The sequence below is a fragment of the Bos taurus genome, chromosome 9 (assembly GCF_002263795.3).
Source record: "Bos taurus isolate L1 Dominette 01449 registration number 42190680 breed Hereford chromosome 9, ARS-UCD2.0, whole genome shotgun sequence".
NCBI lineage: Eukaryota > Metazoa > Chordata > Mammalia > Artiodactyla > Bovidae > Bos > Bos taurus.
Window position 1 is genome coordinate 100,490,751 of NC_037336.1, and position 25,497 is coordinate 100,516,247.

At 45.7% G+C, this 25,497-nt stretch overlaps 1 protein-coding gene across 5 annotated transcripts in view; it reads right to left on the minus strand.

Moving 5' to 3' along the window:
* PDE10A (phosphodiesterase 10A) overlaps positions 1 to 25,497 on the minus strand; it is a 574,597-nt gene that overhangs the window by 27,694 nt on the left and 521,406 nt on the right. For all 5 annotated transcript variants that reach the window (XM_059889985.1, XM_059889984.1, XM_059889983.1 and 2 more), the window contains 5 exons: positions 24,674 to 24,860; positions 8,980 to 9,122; positions 6,670 to 6,753; positions 5,061 to 5,211; positions 3,584 to 3,739 (listed from right to left, as the gene is read on the minus strand). In XM_059889985.1, coding sequence (XP_059745968.1) covers positions 3,584 to 3,739; positions 5,061 to 5,211; positions 6,670 to 6,753; positions 8,980 to 9,122; positions 24,674 to 24,860 — 721 coding nt within the window. The remainder of the gene's footprint in view (positions 1 to 3,583; positions 3,740 to 5,060; positions 5,212 to 6,669; positions 6,754 to 8,979; positions 9,123 to 24,673; positions 24,861 to 25,497) is intronic.

The following is a 25,497-nucleotide window of genomic DNA, read 5'->3' on the forward strand; positions in this document are numbered from 1 at the left end:
GAACCTCAGCGGGTCCCGGGTGGACGCGCCAAGAGGCAAGCCTGGGAGGGCGGTGGGGCCGCAGGAGGTGTGCAGAGGGCAGGGGTCCTGCCTCCCTCTAGTGCTGCTGGGGAGGGGCTGGTGCCCTTCTCACAGTACCCCGGGCCTAAATCCTGTGCTAGGAGGCACGTCTGCTGTTGGCAGGAATTCTCAGAGGCAGTTGGATGGATGTGAGAAGGAAAACTCAGGAGCATGTAAAATCAGCAGGGTAGACATCTCCAGAACACGAAGGAAAACCCTCCGAAATACTCCTGCCCATGGGGGTGGGGCCATGAGTCTATTCCCGGCCATTTCCCCAGTCACAGCTGCATAGGAGGTGCTGGTCAGTCCAGGATATGCCTGAGCCTGTGGCCACGCCTGGTTCCTCTAGCCAGCAACCCCAGTCCTCTACTGAGGACCGCACCTTCTCTAAAGACACGAGAGTGCTGGGAGCGAGCTCCGCCCATGGCAAAGGTCATGAGGAAGGAGCCTCGGCATACGCAAAGGCGGGATCGAGCCTCAGGAGTTCCCCTGGAAATTCTCGAGCATCTACCCCCCAAACCAGAGTCTGCCTACTTTCTGCTTTGTGCTCTCACCCACACCTCTGACTTTACGGGGGGCTGTCCCCCACTACCTCTCTCTGAAAAAAGAGTTAGTTTACAGCTCCAGTTAATAAAATTCCTGGGTTTGACAGTGTTTCAACCTACAAACTCCTTTGGAAGTCCTCTAGCCTGCCTGAATAGGTTTTTCCGGCCACGTGTGATTGTTCAGAGCCTCCCAACTGTGAGAGGCAGGAGATGTTCTAAACTGTCTAAACACAGATTCTTTTGAGCAGTTAAAAGATTGATTAGAAATTGTATTGGTGAAGGGATTTTCACTTGTTGGGCCAATGTTTGCCGCTAAGTCTCCATATCCCTTACCTGCTGTGTCCCTGGCAGTGTATTGATTAATATAATTGGTGTAAGTAGTAGCTTTAATGTTTGTAACCTTGGACCCTTGAGTTAATTCTTTTCTTGATTGAGCCCACCACACCTTTGCCCTATAGGAATGCAACTTTATCTAATGCTTTTGGAGGGAGGCTGGTGCCTGACTTTGGAATAATCACCTTTAGAGAAAAATAAGTTTCTTAAAATGTTAACAGGCCTCCGGGCCAGAAGATGATGCAAATCACCTAAGCTTTTGCATATGATAAGTTTGCAGGAAGAAAGTCTGGCTTGCTGCATGACTTTACCCCTTCCCCCATTATCCTCTATGCATAACTTAAGGTATAAAAACTACTTTGGAAAATAAAGTGCAGGCCTTGTTCACCAAAACTTGGTCTCCCCATGTCATTCTTTCTCTCACCTTCTAGCTGAATTATTCAGCCTCTTTTCTCCACTGAATTTCCTCACTGAGCTATCCTTATTTCAGCCTCTTTTCTTCACTGAATTTTCCTACTGAGCTATCCTTATTCTATTACTCTTTATATCCTTAATTAACATTTAATTAAGCAGTTGTTTCCTGATCCTCACCGACGCCGTCCCCGCTTCGAATTCCCTGGATCCACCGGGGCTGGACCCCGGCACGAGAGCAAATGCACAAACATACCTAACCAGTGACCGAAATCCCTTCTCTAATACTTGGAATCTAATGCCCCCCAACAAGTCTGTGGATCTCAACAGCTTGACTGAAACTAATTCACTGCCTTGAGTTTCAGTGACCATGTTCTGACCATTCTGGGAACACTGCATTATGTAATATGCAGTCCCCACATTGCTGAGGATTTGCTGAAAATGAGATAAACCGTTGACACCACCTTCACCTTCAATGGCAAAAAACAGAGGCAGTCTTCCTTGCCTGGGTCACACCCTCCCCACCCCACCCCGCTGGTATCACTGCTGTTACCAGTCAGGTCAGGTTTCAGTCCATCGCAACCCTGGCCTTTTTAAAAGCTAATTCTATTATGTTTAGAAAAGGTTTTCTGAAGAAACTTTATGAAGGTTATCAAAATTCACTGGCAGATTTAAATAGCAGAGATGTCATCACAGCCGAATGCATGAACTCACTTAGGACTCAGGAAGCACACGGGGTTGAGGAGGCCTAAATATCTCTAAGCGAAAGCATGCTGACGTCATCTCTGGCATTTGCCTTTCTTCCTGTACAAGTAAATGGTCTCACAGGATGAGTAAGGGCAAAGAAGGTATAAACTGTCATAAAGTTTTATAATATCTGCCTACAGAAAGCTCATTTTAGTATGTGTGTGTTTTAATATATATATGTGCATACCTATAACACACATTTATTATACACACACATATATAGGTACACACATATCTATATTTTATGCATATATGCAAACACATACACACCCACACATATCCATAAACATCTTTCATCTTGCTTAAATTTCCAGGTATATATGGATCTACCTACCTGTCCATCCAAACCATCCATCCATCCGTATGTACATCACTTAACAAAATGAAGGACAGGGACCATCAGGAATGGTGACTCCCTGTTGCTTTCGGGGACAGAACCGGCCTGGGGACAGGTGGGACGTTTGGCCCCCGTCGGACGCGGCTCCGGCCGGGCAGACCTCTCCCCTTCCCCAGCAGGGAGTCAGAGGAGCACCTGCATTCCAGCAGGCTCACGTTCACCTTGGCAGCCCCGAGGAAAAGGAGCGTGGACAGGCACAGTCTGCTGGGCTCGGGAAGATCCGGTGTGCGGTACCACCAGGCACGGGGGCAGGGGAACACTGAGGAGCCCCCTGGAGAAGCTGGCGGGAGGAAACCAGCCCTGGGTGGGCGGGGGCCTGGGCTACTCCAGGAAGGAAGGCTGCCCTGAGCGGTAAACACCCTTTGCTTCGCAGGTGACCACAGCGGTTGCTGCTGAGGTCCTGCCGGGGGTGCCTCACATTCTTGCAAATTCAGAATCCTTCCGGTAACCAGACCCATAATCAGGGGACCTAATGAGGTATCTCTTCCTCCTTCAAGGTGCTAACACTGAGAGGAGGAAACGGGGTCCACTATTCTGAATCAAACACAGAGCATATTTTAAAAATTGTGATGGAAATCAAATCTATGAGGTAATAGCTACTTTAAGATGAGTTTGAGGAAAAGCTTTAAGTGAAGAAGCAAATGCATCTCACTGTGATGTGAGAACTGGCAGCGTCCAGAGTAGTCACTAAGAACATCGTAAAAGCAACAGAATTACAAACACACAAAAGGAAAAAAAGAACTTCAATGCACTTAAAATCTTACCTGCCTAACTTTAGAGATTTGTTGGTCAGCACATTCTAGTTGTAGAATATGACAATCCACATAGATTAAATGAACTATGTGAAATAGTTCATTTGCCTCAGGGGATAAGGTACTTAAAAACCGAATGTGGTTACAAAATATATATATATATAAATCTTCAAAAAAGAGCCTTTTTTCAAAAAAAAAAAAAAAAAAAAAACCAATACGATTATCTGAGAACAACTCTAAGGAACGGTTCTACAGTAAAACGTGGCTGCTGTTTTTAAAGAGGGCCCCAACTACCGAAGCCAGGAGTCTCTCAGAAGGCGACGGGCCTGGCAGCTCACCTGCAGGATGGACACGGTCTGCGAGAAGTGGTGCTGCTCCATGGTGGACGTGGAGTAGAGCGCAGCCAGCGGGTGGTCGAACTTCTGCAGGTAGCTGTTGCTGAATCCCCGGTGGTCCAGGTCGTGGCACAGACACGCGATGAGCAGCCCTTTGCGCTTAAGAGACAACACAGCACAGACATTCAAAACAAAGAAACGGGGCTCTCACGCTGACTTCTGTCACGGATGCAGCCCCCGGCCTCAGGAGCAGCGGCCATGCCGGATAATCCAGCCTCCTTTTTAACCACGTTGCTTTCTGCGGCTGACTCTGACAGCCAGATTACTATTGAGGTTTCCTGCTGAGCTCTGGGAAAAAGTTTTTAAGTGCGGGCAAATTAAAGCAAGGGTCCCAAAGAAGGACAGATAAAGTGAATCTGCAAAAGCAGAAGGCAGTTTCCATTCTTCTTTCAAAAATCTATTGGACACTAAATTCCAGCGATGGTATGGTTATCGTGAATGAGGACTGTAACAAGGAAATCATAAAGCATGGGGCAGGCAGCTCCTTTTCTCTGCAGGGTCACGAGTCCTGGAGCAGGAGGAGAGAAGGGGGTTGAGTTGGGGCCTTCACAGCGGCCGCTGGGGCCGATGCAGAGAGGACAGCGTGGCCACCGGGAAGGTCTGCCTGGGAGTGGCACAGCTGGGGTGAAGGCACTCCGGTCCCCGAGCTCGAGGCTGGGTGGCCAAGGAAGGGCTAGACAGCAGGGCATGAACGGACAGGGGTGCCCGCGTCCTCTTTGAGTGTGTCACCAGGTCCACGTCTGTCAATCAGTGGAGCCTCACAGTGCCCCTGTCTTCTTGTGAGGGAAAAGGTCAGATCAGCGTTTATGTTTTAACTGCATCTCATGTTCTGGGCTCTCGGGGGACAGGATAAGCGTCCACTATCTAGGGCGTGAGGGCAACGACAGCAGTTGGCCTCATCTACGCCCTTTTCGGGGGATAGGATAAGCGTCCACTATCTAGGGCGTGAGGGCAACGACAGCAGCTGGCCTCATCTACGCCCTTTTCGGGGGACAGGATAAGTGTCCACTATCTAGGGCATGAGGGCAACGACAGCAGTTCGCCTCATCTACGCCCTTTTCGGGGGACAGGATAAGTGTCCACTATCCAGGGCGTGAGGGCAACGACAGCAGCTGGCCTCATCTGCGCCCTTCAGTACAGTTCGGCTTTACCAGGGAAGAGAGACCACAAAAACCAGTGCTTCGTTGAGGGACGTTTTGGCGACACTGGAATGTCCGTTTCTATATTTCTTATACAAAACAATAGGAAAAAATGCTTGGATATTGCCATTTAAAACTCTGCTGCTCATGAATCTACTGAACCAAAGTTTGTCCTGGAATAACATGCACCCAATTATATCGTGAATGGGCTGCAGACACAGAGTGTTCAAACCCACTCCAGCCATCTGAAAACGGGGCAAAGGAAGGGCGCGCGCACGCACCTCGAGGTCGGTGAAGAGCCCGCGGCTGTTCTGCAGGATGGCGTACATGCAGTGGGCCACCGTCACCGCGTGCTTCCAGTTGTGGTAAGGAACCCGGCGGTAGTTCTTCTTCACAGACATGATGAAACGGCACAACTTCTCCAGCTCGAAGCTGTGCGGAAGAGACACCGTCACGACAGAAACTGGTAAAGAAACAACGGGCTCCAGGAGGCAGCTCTGGTCTAGACACATGGGTCTGTGCCCACACACACCTGCCCCGGGGAGACTTCCGGGGTGCTGAGTGAGCCTCGTTCACCAGCTCCCTGGCATTCCTCCAGCCACCAAGGAAGGAGGACTCTTTACCGGCTTCCTCTCAGACACTGTAACGGGCCCACCAGCGAGCAGACCCCAGAATCTGCTTGCCTTCCCTACCATCGAATCCCATCACTGCTTCCTGAACAGTCAACCATCTCCTGCAGCCCACAGGGTCAACAGACAGCAACATACCATCACCCTGCTCAAGGGTGTTCTGAGAGTTTCTTCTAAAAAAAGGGCATTCACGTTCACAAACTGCAAACGTGCACACCATAAGAATTTTCTAGATGACAGGCTATCCTTTGAAAAGGAATCCAAATTACTGTGGTACACTCAAATTATCAACTGGCAGTGGCAGATGGTCACACTCAAATACTTAACAGTACATGAAAGACTATGACGCATGCTCTTACTCTACAGTGTGGTAATAGATTTTGTATTTTTTTAAAATAGACTTCTTTAGAGCCCCACTAACTCTCTCAATGGATATGAGGCAACTTAAGACAAAAACGTATCAATATGAAACAGGGCTCTGGAAATACCAGAGATGAGAGTTCAGAAAACCTCTAAATATTAATACGCATAACCTTTATGTTTCTCTACTGAAAATTTCCAAATAGTCCCTGAAGTATAAGGTGTGTCATTACAAGAGTTTCATCTGGTCAAACTCTCAACTGCTATCTAAGAAATAAGTTAGGTATCTTGCGCTCATTCTTTTGAAACAGTGATTTATAAAAGCCGCTGATGGGAATAAGAGAAAACAGAATTTAGTGGGACAGGAGTGACAATTTAGCTCTAGAGAAGCCAAGAGCCTCGATAAGCCACTTAATGACTAGTGGAAAAAAGAAAGAAACATTTCTTGCATTTTAACTGTGTGTTTAAGCTACATTAAAAACAAACGAACGAACGAAAGGGCTCGCAGTTCCTCAGGGACAGGCCACAGAAGAAGGGGGACGTGGGAGGAACGCGCAAGGTAACGCCGCCGAGCAAAGGACACCACTGAGTCAGGAGGCCTGGCTCCTCCACTCCTGCTCTAACCGGCACGTTAAAGTCAAAGGTGAAAGGCGATGCTGAACGTGTGCGCTTGTTCCAAGACACCCGCAGGATCAGTATGCGATTATTTATCCCAGCTACACCTACATTCTCATCATCACCTGGTCGGACCTGGTTATGACCCAAGGGAATCTAAGAAGGCTGCACGCTGTCTAATAATCTTAGCCTTTTTTAAAAATTCAAGTGCTTAGAGAAAACAGTTTGTGGCATGTTTTAATTATTAACCAAGAATACGGTGAGGCATCAAGGTGGTCTTGCATACCAGGCTGTCCCACAGGATCGGTGGATCATGTACACGAAAATTCCAGGCCACATGTTTTCAAAGGGGCCAACGTCAAAGTGGAACCTGGAATAAACAGAAAGCACAACTCATGAGGAAACGCAGCGAGCTAGGATAAACGTGCAAATAAAGCAAGTAACTCTTATGTCTATGAAGAAACTAAAAGAATACTGGGAGTTCGGCCCCCTGCCTTCTCCCCTCCTCAGTCACATCTCTGTTGTAATCAAATGCTTCCAGGAGGATATTCCACCCACCCCCTCAGGAACTTAGTCCAAGATTTAAGCCACTGCTTAAGTCTCTGTTACAAAGGAATACTGTGGTCGTATCATCAGAGCAATGATAAAGGACAACATAATGATGCTCTTAATACCACACACTCATCAGGACACACACAACACATACATGACACGGGCCCTACACAATCCATAGAATAGGGGGGATCTCATCTGAAATTCTTTTAGTGCTGAAAATCCATCTATTTCCCATTTTAATCCAGAGAAAACTTTTATAAATATTAGCATTCAAAGCTATTACCTATTTTCATATGCTAATTTAGTTGTGGATATTTAACCCCAATAAGCAGAATGCTCAAGTATTAAACCATTTTCCTTTAGGTGCAACACTTCTGACACCAAATGTGTGAGTTTTCCACGCCAAGCAGTTCTCCAGTTCTCTGCAGACACCCACTGATTTCCTAGGATTCAACCCCATTCTCACACTACCTGGAGTTGAGGCAGACCTCACAGCTCAAGGGCTGGGGCCCACAGACTGCTCTACTTTATATGCCAATCACAAGTCAAGGCCACCAGCCCTTCTAATCCGTCAGCCATTCCCACAAGCCCCTCCTCGGGGGAGATAATGCGCTAGAACAGCTCCAGAACTCAGAGGAACACTTCAGCTAGACGTCTGGCTTATTATTGGGACACAACTCGAGAGCGGCCAAGAGGAAGAGGTGCCCAGGGCCAGGCAGTGGGGCGGGCCGTGCAGCGCCGGCCTCTCTCTGGGGGCACCCCCTTTCCAGCACCTGACGTGCTCCACAGTCTGGAAACTCTCAGAACCCCTCAGTTAGGGTTTTCTGGAGCTTCCAGCACACGGAGTACAGGTGATGAAATCCTTGCTCACTGGTAGCCCCCACCCCCACCCCGTCTCTCTCCCTGGAAAGGAGTCCATGGGCAGGCCCTCATCCCCCCAGAGTCTTTCATTAGTAAGAACTCTTGAGTGGTTGAAAGAGGCTTAATATGAATAACAAAAGATACCTCTCTCACCCAAATCACTCAGGAAATTTTAAGGGTCAAAGGAGCTCTGTGCCGGGAACTAGCTACACAGCCCACAGGCGTGTGTTTCTTATTGTATCAAAATATATGTGTGTATTATTTGTGCAGTCGTGTCCGACTCTGCAACCCGCGGACCATAGCCCACCAGGCTCCTCCGTCCTGGGTATCACAACACATACCATATATATACACACACACACTATGTAACACATACACTGTCAACACATAAACTGAGGCATATTATTTGAGCAAAACCCACTTGAAAAGGGCAGCACCTACTTAGAGTGGTCAGAAGTCATGGGAACACCTCTATAGAGACTGTGCCAAGAAAATGAACCATCTGATTGGCTCCAGCTAAAGCCTAGCTGGCTGTTCAGAACTGTTGTCCTTAGCATTTCCGTCTGGTGACCCTGAGGCATTTACAGGCTTAGATTCCCATTTGTTTACTAGGCCAGCAGGGCATTAAACGCACAACAATCTAATGACCTCCTTATTTAAATAATTTAACAATACGATTTTTCTTATTTTAAATAACTGTCAGCTCTGGATCACTTTTGAAGATTTTTCTATGTTGTTATTAACACACAGAGTTGGCTTACACTTTTGATGGGCAGTCTGACCACCAGTAACAAATGTATTAGCCTGGGATTAGAAGCGAAGTGTGGATGTTAAACTGTGTATTATAAAGTCTCAAATTTAACTGGCAAACTTAAAACTATATGGAAATGAAAGCTTTCAGTTATCTGAGATTAAATGCCATTTTGAATAGTAAATATTTCATAAAGTATGTAAACAAGAAAAGCTAACATTTAGGTTGGTTCATTTCAAAATGGCATTCAGGCTAGTTTTTCTAAAGATAAAGAGATCCAGCCTTTCCTTCCTTGGAAGGGGGAAATGGTTAGGTCAGAGACCGCACGTGTAACACAGTATTTATGATTCTACTTTTGGAAGCCACTTCACTCTGAGTTCAATGGGCTGAGAACCGTGGCTGAGGAAGCGGACGGGGCAGGGCGCTCACAGCTCGATCTCTTTGCACAGACGGCCGGGCAGGTTGAAGTGCATGAGGCCTTGCCACTCCTCCGCGGTGCAGATGCTGTGGTAGGACAGCTTCTCCATCGTGACCCTGTAGATGCACTCCGAGTGCCGGATCCTGTGGTACATCTGCGCCAACACAGAAAATGTAAACTAGCGTGTGCGTGGTCGGCATTAAAGTGCAGAGGCTGCTTTAAAAACAAAGCCACAGCTGCAGCTGGCTTCACTATTACTCGTCCTTAACTACTGTTACTGCGTGTTACCATCCGTTAACTACCATCACCATCAGTTCAGTTCCGTTCAGTCGCTCAGTCGTGTCCGACTCTTGGCGACCCCATGGACTGGAGCATGCCAGGCCTCCCTGTCCATCACCAACTCCTGGAGCTTGCTCAAACTCACGTCCATCGAGTCAATGATGCCATCCAACCATCTCATCCTCTGCTGTCCCCTTCTCCTCCAGCCTTCAATCTTTCCCTATTTTTCTCACCATCACTATATATTTTCATATTTACTGAAAAAACCCCCACATGTGACTCTGAAGACACAAATGGCTTTTTAAGAAATTATATATCCATTTTAAAAGACTTCTTAAATTTTGTAACAAGTTTTTTTTTTTTTTTTTTGTCAGACGGCCAGCCATTCTATCTAGGTGGAGAGATTACCTGGTATGTTATTCTTGGACTCCCAGCCTTGGTGGGAAATAAACATCTGATGTTCATAAGCCACCTAGTCCATGGTATTTTGTTATAGCAGCACAAACAGACTAGGATGCAAAACAACTAAATTGAGACATCAGTTGACTTTTTTTCTGTGTCTCCTTTTAAAAATATTTAGCTTAACTCTTGGTGATCTCAGAGTCCTCTAGTCCAGGGAGTTTGAAAATTTGTTGATTGTAAAGTTATTTATTGGCAAAATAAGTTTATAGATGCACGTGTAATAAATGTATGCCCCGTGAGAAATTACACACTGTGCTAATATATTGTTTGTATTATAAATTAAAATATAATAGAAAATTTAAAAGATAAAAAAGTACGTATTTTAAAAATATTGACTTAGCATGACTCTTGGTCACACTAAACAATGATATATTTTGAAATGAAGCACTATATGTTATCTATTTTCAAGTTTTTTTCTTTATTACTTGGTGAGATGGTGGTGTTTGATTTAACACTTGGAAACAGTGGTACTAGTGGAGAAAAATATGCCAAAAGTGCGTGAGTGTGTGCTAAGTCGTTTCAGTCGTGTCCGACTCTTTGTGACACTCTTTGGACCACAGCTCTCCAGGCTCCTCTGTCCATGCTATTCTCCAGCCAAGAACACTGGAGTGGGTGGCCATGCCCTGCTATAGGGGATCGTCCCTACCCAGGAATGGAACCCGCTTCCCTTCCATTTCCTGCCTTGGCAGGCAGGCAGATTCTTTACCAGTAGCACCACCTATTGGAGAAAAATATGCCAAAAACTTCAGTTCAGTCGCTCAGTCCTGTCCGACTCTTGGTGACCCCACAGCAGCACGCCAGGCTTCCCCATCCATCACCAACTCCCAGAGCTTGTTCAAGCTCGTGTCCATCGAGTCGGTGAGGCCAAACAGTATGTGAGTCAAACAGAACACAGGCAGGACTGCCTGTTCTTACACACTCACAGTTCTGCTCTCTAAGCACTAATGTCTTTGACTGGAATTCAGATAAATTTCTATTTTCCCTGATGTAAATCAATTACTTTTGCAAACAATCAGCTGCATCTTTATATACTGTCAATCATGTTCAAAACCAGTGACAATCAGTGAAATTCGTCACACAGCAGATATTAATAAGTTGAAAGCTGTGTGATAAAACAGATTTTTTTAAAAATTCAACTTTTGAAGACAGAGAGGGAAACGGAAATAAAAAACAGATGGAACAAACAAAACAAGTAACAAGATTATGGATGTACACCTAAACATAAGACATGCCTGGTCTAAAGAGCCTCGTTAAAAGAAAACGTTATCTGAGCAGGAAGCAAAACCCCAACTCACACTGTCTACAAGAAAGAATCCTACTTTAAATATAACAAAGACTCAGATAGGGTCTTCCCTTGTGGCTCAGCTGGTAAAGAATCCACCTGCAATGCAGAAGACCTGGGTTCCATCCCTGGGCTGGGAAGGTCCCTAGAGAAGGAAAAGGCTACCCACTGCAGTATTCTGGTCTAGAGAATTCCATGGACTGCATAGTTCATGGGGTTGCAAAGAGTCGGACACAACTGAGCAAATTTCACACTTGACAGGGTAAAAGTAAAAGGCTGGGGATTCGTCAAACTCAGCAGTGGCCACAGGACTGGAGAAGGTCAGTTTTCATCCCAACTCCAAAAAGACAATGCCAAAGCACGTTCAAATTACCGTATAATTGCACTAATTCCACATGCTAGCAAGATTATGCTTAAAATTCTTCAAACTAGACTTCAGCATTACGTGAACTGAGAACTTCCAGATGTTCAGTCTAGATTTATAAAATGCAGAGGAACCAGAGATCAAATTGCCAACATCCACTGGATCATAGAAAAAGGAACAGAATTCCAGAAAAACATGTACTTCTGGTTCATTCAGTTCAGTTCAGTTCAGTCGCTCAGTCGTGTCCGACTCTTCGAGACCCCATGAACTGTAGTACGCTACAACCTCCCTGTCCATCATCAACTCCCAGAGACTACTCAAGTTCATGTCCATTGAGTCAGTGATGCCATCCGACCATCTCATCCTCTGTCATCCCCTTCTCCTCTGCCTGCAATCTTTCCCAGCATCAGGGTCTTTTCAAATGAGTCAGTTCTTCACATCAGGTGGCCACAGTATTGGAGTTTCAGCTTCAGCATCAGTCCTTCCAATGAACACCCGGGACTGATCTCCTTTAGGATGGACTGGTTGGATCTCCTTGCAGTCCAAGGGATTCTCAAGAGTCTTCTCCAACACCACAGTTCAAAAGCATCAAGTCTTCGGTGCTCAGCTTTCTTTATAGTCCAACTCTCACATCCATACATGACCACTGGGAAAACCATAGCCTTGACTAGATGGACCTTTGTTGGCAAAGTAATGTCTCTACTTTCCAATACGCTGTCTAGGATGGTCATAGCTTTTCTTCCAAGGAGTAAGCGTCTTTTAATTTCATGGCTGCAATCACCATCTGCAGTGATTTTGGAGCCCAGAAAAATAAAGTCAGCCACTGTTTCCACTGTTTCCCCATCTATTTCCCATGAAGTGATGAGACTGGATGCCATGATCTTAGTTTTCTGAATGTTGAGCTTTAAGCCAACTTCTTCACTCTCCTTTTTCACTTTCATCAAGAGGCTCTTTAGTTCTTCTTCACTTTCTTCCATAAGGGTGGTGTCATCTGCATATCTGAGGTTATTGATATTTCTCCCAGTCATCTTGATTCCAGCTTGTGCTTCATCCAGCCCAACGTTTTTCATGATGTACTCTGCATATAAGTTAAATAAGCAGGGTGACAATTTACAACCTCAATGTACTCCTTCGCTATTTGGAACCAGTCTGCTGTTCCATGTCCAGTTCTAACTGTTGCTTCCTGAGCTGCACACAGGTTTCTCAAGAGGCAGGTCAGGTGGTCAGTTATTCCCATCTGTTTCAGAATTTTCCACAGTTTATTGTGATCCACACAGTCAAAGTCTTTGGTATAGTCAATAAAGCAGAAATAGATGTTTTTCTGGAACTCTCTTGCTTTTTCGAAGATCCAGTGGATGCTGGCAATTTGATCTCTGGTTCCTTCCTCTGCCTTTTCTAAAATCAGCTTGAACATCTGGAAGTTCTTGATTCAAGTACTGTTGAAGCCAGGCATGGAGAATTTTAAGCATTACTTGACTAGTGTGTGCGATGAGTGCAATTGTGTATTAGTCTGAGCATTGTTTGGCATTGCCTTTCTTTGGGATTGGAATGAAAACTGCCCAACCACTTGTAAAAGAATGAAACTGGACCACTTTCTAACACCATACACAAAAATAAACTCAAAATGGATTAAAGATCTAAACGTAAGACCAGAAACTATAAAACTCCTAGAGGAGAACATAGGCAAAACACTCTCTGACATACATCACAGCAGGATCCTCTATGACCCACCTCCCAGAATATTGGAAATAAAAGCAAAAATAAACAAATGGGACCTAATTAACCTTAAAAGCTTCTGCACATCAAAGGAAACTATAAGCAAGGTGAAAAGACAGCCTTCAGAATGGGAGAAAATAATAGCAAATGAAGCAACCGACAAACAACTAATCTCAAAAATATACAAGCAACTCCTACAGCTCAACTCCAGAAAAATAAACGACCCAATCAAAAAATGGGCCAAAGAACTAAATAGACATTTCTCCAAAGAAGACATACAGATGGCTAACAAACACATGAAAAGATGCTCAACATCACTCATTATCAGAGAAATGCAAATCAAAACCACTATGAGGTACCATTTCACACCAGTCAGAATGGCTGCGATCCAAAAGTCTACAAATAATAAATGCTGGAGAGGGTGTGGAGAAAAGGGAACCCTCTTACACTGTTGGTGGGAATGCAAACTAGTACAGCCACTATGGAGAACAGTGTGGAGATTCCGTAAAAAAACTGGAAATAGAACTGCCTTATGATCCAGCAATCCCACTGCTGGGCATACACACTGAGGAAACCAGAAGGGAAAGAGACACGTGTACCCCAATGTTCATCGCAGCACTGTTTATAATAGCCAAGACATGGAAGCAACCTAGATGTCCATCAGCAGATGAATGGATAAGAAAGCTGTGGTACATATACACAATGGAGTATTACTCAGCCATTAAAAAGAATACATTTGAATCAGTTCTAATGAGGTGGATGAAACTGGAGCCTATTATACAGAGTGAAGTAAGCCAGAAGGAAAAACATAAATACAGTATACTAACGCATATATATGGAATTTAGAAAGATGGTAACAATAACCCTGTGTACGAGACAGCAAAAGAGACACTGATGTATAGAACAGTCTTATGGACTCTGTGGGAGAGGGAGAGGGTGGGAAGATTTGGGAGAATGGCAATGAAACATGTAAAATATCATGTAGGAAACGAGTTGCCAGTCCAGGTTCGATGCACGATGCTGGATGCTTGGGGCTGGTGCACTGGGACGGCCCAGAGGGATGGTATGGGGAGGGAGGAGGGAGGAGGGTTCGGGATGGGGAACACATGTATACCTGTGGCGGATTCATTTTGATATTTGGCAAAACTAATACAATTATGTAAAGTTTAAAAATAAAATAAAACTAGAAAAAAAAAAGAAAAGAAAAGAAAAATGCCCTTTTCCAGTCCTGTGGCCACTGCTGAGTTTTCCAAATTTGCTGGCATATTGAGTGCAGCACTTTCACAGCATCATCTTTCAGGATTTGAAATAGCTCAACTGGAATTCCATCACCTCCACTAGCTTTGTTCGTAGTGATGCTTCCTAAGGCCCACTTGACTTCACATTCTGGTTCACTAACTACCCTAAATACTTTAACTGTGTAGATCACAACAACTGGAAAATTCTTAAAGAGATGAGAATACCAGGTCACCTTACCTGTCTCCTGAAAATCTTGTATTCAGGACAAGAAGCAACAGTTAGAACTGGACGGAACTATGGACGGGTTCCAAATTGGGAAAGGAGTACATCAAGGCCGTATATTGTCACCTTGTTTATTTAACTGATATGCAGAGTACATCATGCAAAATGCTCAGCTGGATGAATCACAAGCTGGAATCAAGACTACAGAGAGAAATATCAACAACCTCATATATACAGATAACACCACTTTAACGGCAGAAAGTGAAGAGGAACTAAAGAGCCTCTTGATGAAGGCAAAAGAGGAGAGTGAAAAAGCTGGATTACAAGTCAGCATTCAAAAAACAAAGATCATGGCATCTGGTCCCATCACTTCATGGCAAATGGATGGGGAAAAAGTGGAAACAGTGACAGACTTTATTTTTCTTGGGCTCCAAAGTCACTGTGGACAGTGACTGCAGCCATGAAATTAAAAGACGACTGCTCCTTAGAAGAAAAGCCATGACAAACCTAGGCAGTATATTAAAAAGCAGAGACATTACTCTGCTGACAAAGGTCTGTATAGTCAAAGCTATGGTTTTCCCAGTAGTCACGTATGGATGTGAGAGTTGGACCACAAAATGGCTGAACACCGAAGGATTGACGCTTTCGAAATGTGCTGGAGAAAACTTTTGAGAGTCCTTTGGACAGCAACGACATCAAACCAGTCAATCCTAAAGTAAGTCGACCCTGAATATTCATTGAAAGGACTGAGGCTTAAGCTGAAGCTTCAATATTTTGGCCACCTGATGCGAAGAGCTGACTCACTGGAAAAGACCCTCATGCTTGGAAAGATTGAGGGCAAGAGGAGGATGAGATGGTTGGATGGCATCACTGACTCAATGGACATGAGTCTGGGCAAATTCTGGGAGATAGTAAAGGACAGGGAAGCCTGGCGTGCTGCAGTCCGTGGGATCGCAAAGAGCTGGACACGACTTAGGGACTCAACAACAAGAACAACAGGTTGGAAAAGGTGTTTAACATTTACCACCAGTCTAGAGAAAACGGGAACAGCTGAAAATTCCAGATACCTAACAAAGTAGATTTCAGAGTAAAGATTATTACCGAGGAGATCATTTCAGTGATAAAGGGGTCAGGCCATGAGGAGAATGAATACATAGGGTCAGTTGGTTTTCAGCAAAAGTACAAGGCAAGACCTCGGGGAAAGAAGAGTCTGCACCACTCAGGGGGCTGACCAACCGGGCACCTGGATGCAGACAAACAAGTAAGTGCTGATCCTCATCTTATACCACATGCAACAGCTTACTCAAGTCAGCCACAGACTTAGATGTGAAACCCGTAGAACTTCTACAAGACAACACAGGAGAAAATCATTGTCATCTTTGGTTAGACAAATCTTTCTTTGATACAATGCAGAGAGCATGATCACAAAAAGAAAAAATCATGCTAGACTTCTTCGAAATTAAGAACGCTCTTAAGAAGAAAATGTTAACAGAATGAGGAGCCAAACACTGGGAGCAAATATTTGCAAATAATCTGGCAGATGACTTACATCTAGAATATATAAAAGGACTATCAAAACTCAGTAACAAAAACCAGAAATTACAAACAACAGGCGAATGATTTGAGCAGGCACTTCACCAAAGAAGACCCAGAGATGCAAATGTGGAGAGACTGGAACACTGCCAGTGATGCTGGGGATACTGGAAGTCGGTCAGCTTGGTGGTTTCTTAAACATCCCCCCGCCACAAAAGCCCACCAGTCTAGGCATTACTCAGGAGAAATGGAAGCACATGCCCACACACGGACTTGGACGGCTTTATTTGTAACAGCCAAAAGCGAAATAACTCAAATTTCCATCAACAGGTGACTAAACAAACACCTCATAATATATCTATACAGCAGAATACTCAGTAACAAAGAATGAATTATTTACACACGCAGTGTCATGGATGAGTCTAAAAAATAATTGTGCTAAGGGAAAGAAGTCAGACAGCAAGGAACACAGATTTTATGATTCCAGTCATATAAACTGGAAAATTCAAAGTAAGTTATGGAAAGTACAAGAGTGGTTGCCTGAAACGGGGGATGAAGATGGGGAGGAGTGTGTGGGAACGGGTCACAGAGACTCGTGGGGATGATGGACACACCAGTCATCAGGGGTGTGTGTGTACACTTGTCAGATTGCACACTCTAAACACATGTAGTTCATTGTATATTTATAAGCCTCAGTAAACTTCTTTTTAAAAAATGCTTGCTCCTAGTCTTTGTAAAGGTACGTGGGAATTTGTGTATGTGACACATAAATTTCAGCAAAAAGTCACATGATGATGATGGAAAATAACTGTTTTCAAAGTACTCTCTTCGTGGTATGAATTTATCTGGAAAAGCAATTATCTTCTTATTCCGTGTTAATGTTTCTTGCAATTTGAAAGTTCAGATTAAATGTTTATTTCTTTGAATACGTCTTATAAGTAACAAAACACTGTCATTTGTCATCAGAAAAACATCAGCAATTTGGAATTTCTATCTTTTTGTGAAAGAAATATGTGTAAATAAACAATGAATTCAACAACGATTCCAAGTGCTTTGCCTCAAGTAGCAAAGCCTTTGTAGCACAAGGGAAATGAGTGGACACTGCAAAGCTGTCGTCCTAACATGGTTGAGGAAAAGCTGGGTCAGGCTTAGAAGTGCAGGCTGGACACCCCTGTCCGCTCTTCTTCCCTGTAGAACAGAAGGCCCCTGTCACAGGAGACCGCACCTGGACATGACACAGCCACCTGACGGACGAGCCGGGTGAAAGCTCCATCCGTGTACGCACAATCGAGAAAATGGACTTTCCCTCACAGCACTCCTTAAAAGAAGTTCTCACACGCTCCCCTCAACCCTCAACGGACCGTCACATCCCTCCCACTCGAGACGGTACCGCAGGTTCCGGCAGGAGGGCGAACAATCAACGGGGTTTACTTGGCAGTCACTGTGAGTCAGTACCGCCCGCTCTTCAGGGCCGTTCTGGGGGAGGTGCTAGTAAAAGTAACCATATTAGGCAGCAGAACAGCATTGCCGCCACAGTCGTTACCACCAGTGGGCGCCTGCTCGGCGGCAGGCAGCCTTTCAGGGCTCCGTATACACCACTTTCGCAATCCTCACAAAATACTCATTTTCAGCATTTTACAAGCTTATGACCTCCGCTGAGAATAAACCACATTTTTATTTATCACTATGTATAATTTTAATAAGTTTATATTGTTCGTAAACATATAAACTGTTAATTTTAGTTTTTTTAAAATTTTGTACTCAATGTAAGGCAGTAACACGAACTTTAACTTTACAGCAAAAAAAGAATTAGTTTCGGCAAATTTTATAGCTACTTGAGTCCCCGTTTTCTAAATGACCTTCAATATGAATAGTCGAAAATAACATATTACTAATAAATGATTCTGCTCTCTTCTCCCCACTGCGGACTGTTAATGAAGATGGACCGCCACGCTGTGTGCTGACTTTCTACAGACTATTTGTCTGTGACAGTGAGGAGTTACGCTGGGCTCACTGTCCAGCCCAAGGGACAGCTAGCAGAGGAGGCCGCCGTCCATTTGGATGGGGGATTAATCTCAGACCTGAGGCTATGGGAAAGGCACAAAGGCAGCAGGACGGCGGCCTGGAAACAGGAGCGTAACCTAGCTCGCGCCCACCACGCGGAGAGAACACAATCGCGTCATCTTACGAAGCAGCACCCCTACCTACTGGCTTTTTGCACAGACATGGGGGCGTGCGGAGGATGCGCTGACGTTACTCATATTCACAGGAGGCCTGGACTCACTTAAAGGTACACCAGCTAAGAACCAGGCTGCAGCTCACCTTTCTGGGTCGGCCCTCCTCTCCTGCGCTGAGGGGCTGTGCATCTTCAGGCAAAAGTTACTCGAGTGCTCTGCACCCAGGTCTCCCAGGTGCAGACCGTGGACACGCAGCGCCCGAGTCGGGAAGGACACGCGGTGTCCGTGGGGTCTCACACGTAAGGAAGAGCACAAACTTGGGCAAGTGGCCGGCAATGACCACCTCCTCCAGCACCGCGGCCACGCTGCTGGGCTCCTGAGGGCTCAGTCTGCTGAAGAACTCTTGAGTGTCAGGGCTGTGACGGTGCGTGACGCTGCGTCCCACCTGCTGAGGATGTACCCTGGCTCCCAGGTCTGCACTCAGGATGCTCCTCGGGCGTGCGCCTGTCTGAGAGGGAGTCTGCACTCCACACAAACTGGGAAGTGTTACACGTAAAGCCCCTTCTTGGTTAGAGAGCTGGCTTTACCAGCTCGCCACTGGCTGCAGGCAATCCATAGATGCAAGGGGCTCAACCCCTGCTGAAACAAACTGGGTGCTCCTTCCCCTTCACTCAAGTCACATGCCCAACCTAACTGCCGGAATATCTGCTAAAATGCAGATTTTCAATGTGATGTCAATAGCATTAAATGATGTCAGTAATGAAGTCAGTGTGGCCCCCTAAATAAACCTAAAACAAAAAACACGGTCCACACAGGTATGGACAGGAAGCCTTGTGCTCTGTATGCAGTAGCATGAAATAGGGCTACAGGGGCGAGGGCAATGCCAGGCCCAGCGGAGGCTGTGCCCCGTGCCCTGTGTGGGACCAAAGGCCTGCCTGTGGCTGCAGGGAGGAGTTCCCGGGCTGAGGACCCTGCAGAGAGACAAGGTTACCTGGGTCTCCCCCAGGGGAAGCAATTCCAGACGGATCTGAGTAAGTAAGTAAAAATCAAGTAAGTAAAGGAATGGAGGAATGAGGAAATCCAGGAAAGAAGAGACCAACACGAGGAAAAATCAACAGATTGACGTCCCTGCTAAGAACTGAGCTGATAAAAAAGAATCGAGCGACTAAAAATACACCGTCAAAAAAATACAGCATCTGATGTGTGGCTTCCTCTGCCTGCACGTCTATTCCAGTTTATGGAGACCACGGTACCAAGATGCAGAGAAATGACTTTTTTTCCTTGACTAGCTCTGAGACGTAAGTGTTTACAAAGCTGTCTTTCTCGCGGGCGGGTGAAGGGCAGTGCGCCGAGGACTCCAGGGCCGCATCCAAAGCTGGCCGGCCACACACGTGCTGCGGGACCTACCCTGGGTTACTTCATCCATGTATCTGTCTCTCTCACACCAAGTGGAGCTAATCACAGCCTCCCTCGGGATAGCTGTGGGACTAACGAAGGAACCGGGATCCAGGTCTTAGTCTTTACTCCAGAGGTCTATGATCTGACATCCTCCCCTGAAGAAGGCTGACAGGAAACTCTCTTGCAAAGAAACCAATCACTGGCTTACAGACACTGACACACAGTGGGAGCTCTCTGCGTTTTCTTTTTTCTTGAGGAGGATGCTTGCCTCAACAAAGCCAGTGTTACTGTAAAGAAAGGCAGTACGTTGGTCTTCCCTCTGCATTGAACAGAAACAACTCCAATACCAGCTGCTCCCCAGACGGGAAGGCGCGTGGAGAGGGCAGGGCGGGGGTGGGGGCGCCCCTGAGCTGCGGGGTCAGAGGCTGTCATGGTCTCTGAGTTTGGAGGCACTGTCAAAAACAATGCAGTTTTTATAAGCTCTCATGGGGAGAAGATATACTGCAGTTTAAAAAGTGGTGATTAACCCCACAGAGAGCTGACGCTGCGCCACCTGGGCTTCAACACGCACCTTCAGGCAACAACCAGGCCTGGGTCTGCTCAATCTAGGAGAGGTTTAGAGCCCGCCACCAGCGCTGACACTCTATGAAACTGTGGCACATACCCTATCTGTCATGGCAGGAGAGCAGAAACAGTTTCGGTGAGTTTCGGTGTTTATAAAAAGTGACAAGTCAGTTTCACTATAAATAACTCCACTAGCTTTCCCCCAACACAAAAACAGAATGCCTGTCAATTTACTCATGACTTTTCAGAAGGAGTGTTATTTTTCTTGTTTCAGCTTTAGTATTCGGGTTGGCGTAATCGTTTGACCGTGGTTGAGTCCAGGTTTCTGATGCAACAATCACTGTTCAGGAGAGCTTTGAGCGCCCTGGGCGAGCTCTGCAACAGCACTGCTGAGCCGGCCTCACAGTGCCTACCCTGGGACGGACACAGTAAGTCCTCCAGGGCTGCACAGAAACACGGACAGATTTTAAGAAGATCAAGTTCCACCGCCTTCATTTTTACATGGACTCTTACCTAAAAATGCTCTTTTCCCACCGCTCATTTCAAATCACCCCTTTCTCAAGTTTCATTAGTACGAAAATCTCTTAAATCAAATACTGGTGTTAATAAGGTCTAAAAGTGGTTTCTAAAGCTTTCATAAGGTACTTGAACGTGGACCTAAACAAATTTTCAGCTGACAGATAATTAAAAACAATTTTTGATGATTGGGTTGCCATATTCTTTGGCATCTTGGCTCATGTGGAGTTCAGATTAAGAGCAATTGCTATAATAAAACTCTTCCTGTTCCACTCATTGACTCAAGATGAAAGCAACTCTCACGGCTTCCCAAAAAGTAAAGGTGATGAGCAGAAATAAACTTGATGCTGAAATAGGGGAGCCACATTCCCAGACAGCAGTATCCCGAAGACGGAGGTGAAATAGCTGGAAGGAATTCTCTGGAGTTAGGAGGAAGTTCTGATATGCAGAGAGAGACAGAGAGAGAGAAAGCAAAGGATATTCAGGCTTATGTGTAAACTCTCTTCTGAAATAGTGACAACAGGGGGAAAGGACGTTTCAGTGGAGAAACCAGGCAGACGCCTCCTTCCCAGAGCCTGCCCACAGCTGGCACCGTGAACACACAGCCTGCTGAGATGTTCCTGCCGAAATGATAACCTCGAGAGAGCCATGAGGAAACACCAGACAAAACCAAAATAGAAACACCCTACAAAATAACCCGTCCATACACTTCAAAAGGGCTTCCCTGATAGCTCAGTTGGTTAAGAATCTGCCTGAGGTGCAGGAGACCCTGGTTCGATTCCTGGGTTGGGAAGATCCACTGGAAAAGGGATAGGCTACCCACTCCAGTATTCTTAGGCTTCCCTTATGGCTCAGCTGGTAAAGAATCCGCTAGAAATATGGGAGACCTGGATTCAACCCCTAGGTTAAGAAGATCACCTGGAGAAGGGAAAAGCCACCCACTCCAGTATTCTGGCCTGGAGAATTCCATGGACTGTATAGTCCATGGGGCTGCAAAGAGTCGGACATGACTAAGCGACTTTCACTTTCACTATACACTTCAAAATGCCTAAGACATAGAAGACAGAATAAGGAATGATTCTAGGTTGAATGCTAAAAAAAAAGTTAATCACTCAGTTGTGTCCAACTCTTTGCGATACCATGGACTGTAGTCTGCCTGGCTCCTCTGTCCATGGAATTCTCCAGGCAAGATGTTGGAGTGAGTGGCCATTTCTTTCTCCAGGGGATCTTCCCTACCCAGGGCTCCAACCTGGGTCTCCTGAATTGCAAGCAGATCCTTTACCAACTGAGCCACTTGGGGAAGCCCCAAGGAAGGAGACTATAGAGGTCTACAGACTTCAGTAGGGCGGGCCCTAATCCAATGAGCTATGCCCTTATAAGAAGAGGCGATTAGAACACAGACGATTACAGAGAAAAGACCACTGGAGACACACGAAGGCAGGAGGCCACAGGCCTAGAAGAAACCAAACTGCCAGTAGTCAGATCTTTAAATTCCAGCTGTCAAAACCACAGAAACATAACCTTCTGTTGTTTAAGTCACCCAGTCTGTGGTATCTGTCACAAACTGACTCATTGGAAAAGACCCTGACGCTGGGAAAGATTGAGGGCAGGAGGAGAAGGGGACGACAGAGGATGAGGTGGTTGGATGGCGTCACCGACTCGATGGGCATGTGTTTGGGTAAACTCTGGGAGTTGGTGATGGACAGGGAGGCCTGGCGCGCCGCAGTCCACGGGGTCACAAAGAGTCGGACACGAATGAGCGACTGAACCGAACTGAATAGTGTGTGCTCAGTTGCTCAGTCAAGTCTGACTCTGCAACCCCAGGGACTATAGCCCTCCTGGCTCCTCTGTCCATGCAAATTTTCAGGCAAGAATACTGGAGCAGGTTGCTGCTTCCTAGTCCAGAGGATCTTCCCCACCCAGCAATCAAACCCTGTCTCTTGCATCTCCTGCATGGGCAGGCGGGTTCTTTACTCCTGTGCCATCTGGGAGGTCCATGACATAACATCACAGGTCAAAATCAATTTTTAACACTCCTTACACACGTTTGTTTTAGACTACTATAATTTTTTAAATATCACTAAAGTATAACATATATTAGAATAAACTTTTGTGGGGTAACAGAAACACAAGTCCCAAGAGAGAAAAGAATGATACTAAGTTTTTCAGGGGTAAAAGCTTCTTATTCTAAGTGGACTGTGCTAAGTTGCTTCAGCGGTGTACAACCCTTTGCGATCCCATGAACTGTCGCCTCCCAGGCTCTTCTGTCCATGGGATTCTCCAGGCAAGAATTCTGGAGTGGGTTGCCATGCCCTCTTCCAGGGAAGTGGACTATTAATAGATGTCAAATTATTCTAATACCTGGATTCCACTGAATATATTTAAAAATTATAAAAGTCAATATTTAGCATATAGTGGAAATTATATTTCCTGCACCTTTTAAACTAAACAGATGCATTCTGTCCATCTGTTTACTGATGAGGAGATACGCTGGTATAAAAAAGGTCTGAAGTCAGAAGTGTTTGACAGCTGCACTGGTTTGTCTCCAATGGGCCGGGCGACAGTACAGCCCCCATGAGACCGCACGGGGCCGCAGGAAGAACAAGGTGCACTGCGCACAGTCACCCCTCATCGCCAGACTATTATCGTTTTGCCATTTTGTTCCGAGTCTTCTCTGCTATTTTCATTACTCACATGGCTGCTCCTATGATTTCCAAAAAGACAAATTTCTCTAAATTACTAAGGTGACAATTCCCATGCATGTTGATTTGGCTTTACAAAAGGTTAATAAAATCTTCTCCAAGTTCAGAATTCCAGTCATGTCACTGAAGGATTACTAGAGTTCCGTTCCGTTCAGTTCAGTTCAGTCACTCAGTCGTGTCCGACTCTTCTCAACCCCATGAATCGAAGCACGCCAGGCCTCTTTGTCCATCACCAACTCCCGGAGTTCACCCAGACTCACGTCCATCGAGTCAGTGATGCCATCCAGCCATCTCATCCTCTGTTGTCCCCTTCTCCTCCTGCCCCCAATCCCTCCCAGCATCAGAGTCTTTTCCAATGAGTCAACTCTTCGCATGAGGTGACCAAAGTACTGGAGTTTCAGCTTTAGCATCATTCCTTCCAAAGAAATCCCAGGGCTCACTAAAGTTCATAGAATACTAAATGTTTAACTCATTTAAAATGTAAAAGAAAGATGATACGTTCAGCTCTTTTAAAGCGAGACTTCATAAAATAAATGGAGCCTGATCTTACTGTTCAGTACACAGAGCTGGGCTGTTGTGAAGATTAAATGAATACACAGCATCAGGGGGCTCCTTGATAAAGAATCTGCCTGCCAGTGCAGGAGACGCAGGTTCAAATCCTGGGTGGAGAAGATCCCCGGGAGGAGGGCATGGCAACTCACTCCAGTATTCTTGCCTGGAGAATCCCATGGACAGAGGAGCTGGCGGGCTGCAGTCCATGAGGTCTCAAAGAGTCAGACACAACTGAGCGACTTAAGACGCCCGCACACAGCACCAGACAAACATGTGGAGTGGCTGCCTCCCTTTTCCTTGCAGAGGAAACTGTTCTGCTTGGTGTTAAGACTCGAGTTATTACTCTCTCTCTCTTTTTTTTTTCTTTGCACAAGAGTCTCAAGCGTGGTACGAATGGCAACCTCTAAGGGTTTGGATAATCTCCTCTACATCGGTAGATTACATCCAAAATTACATCGGTAGTTATCAGGAAAGGGAAACCGTATACATTCACCTCATTTTTCTTTTTATCAAATTCACACCTTGAAATAAATGAAAAAATCAGTTTTCTTTTCTTTGTTTCCTTCCAAGGAATTTTAAGGTATTTCCTAAGATATGCATAACCAGGAATCACTCTTTTGGGTTTATAAAGGAAATGGGGGGGAACACTTTCCAAGTTTATAAAATTTAACACCAAGTAGTAAAAATGTCATGACTTACGTTGGCACAGTGTAAGGCTAAAGCACAGAAGACAGCAAACATCTTGAAGTTGTTCTCGTCCGTCTTGGAGAAGGCGCTGCCGCTGAGCTTGTTGACCATCTGCACCACGCCAATGACGCTGCCACGGCTGACGATCGGCATGCACAGGATGTTCCGGGTCGTGTAGCCCGTGTACAAGTCCACCTCTCTGCACCCGCGGCGGGGGCCAGATGGCAGCACAAGAGACAGCACAGGCAGGAGAGAGCAAACCACGCACCATCACACACTTGGCCCAGTTCCGCTTCTCTCACAGTTAACCGCAACGGAACTGCTAGCTTCTAAACTCAAAGACAGCGGGGACACATGCAAGTGGTTTTTAATAAAACCTTTTTGAAAATATTCTAACCCAGTTCTGCTTTCAAGAGAGTTTTTCAGAACCATCTCCAGGAGGTGTTCAGCTTCTCATTTGGTTCTAATGAGAAGCATCCCGTATCACAAACTACATCCCACATCCCACATCATAAAGTACATGCAAACTGTGGAATTGGAGGAAAAGTCTAATACATTTGGTAAAAATGACTTGTTTGTTTGCACTTGGCCGGGTTTATGAGAGCCGTAAATTTCCTGAACAAACTTAAATGGGACTCCTCACTGTAACAATTTAGAGCAGGGGTCAGCCATCCACAGACTGTGTACACACCGGCACCCTCCAGTTTTGTAAACAGTGTAAATGGGACACAACCACACCATTCCTTGACGAGTCCCACTGCCCCACAACAGAGCTGTGACGCAGATGCTGTGGCCGACAAAGCCAAAAATACCTATTGTCTGATTCTTCAAAGAAG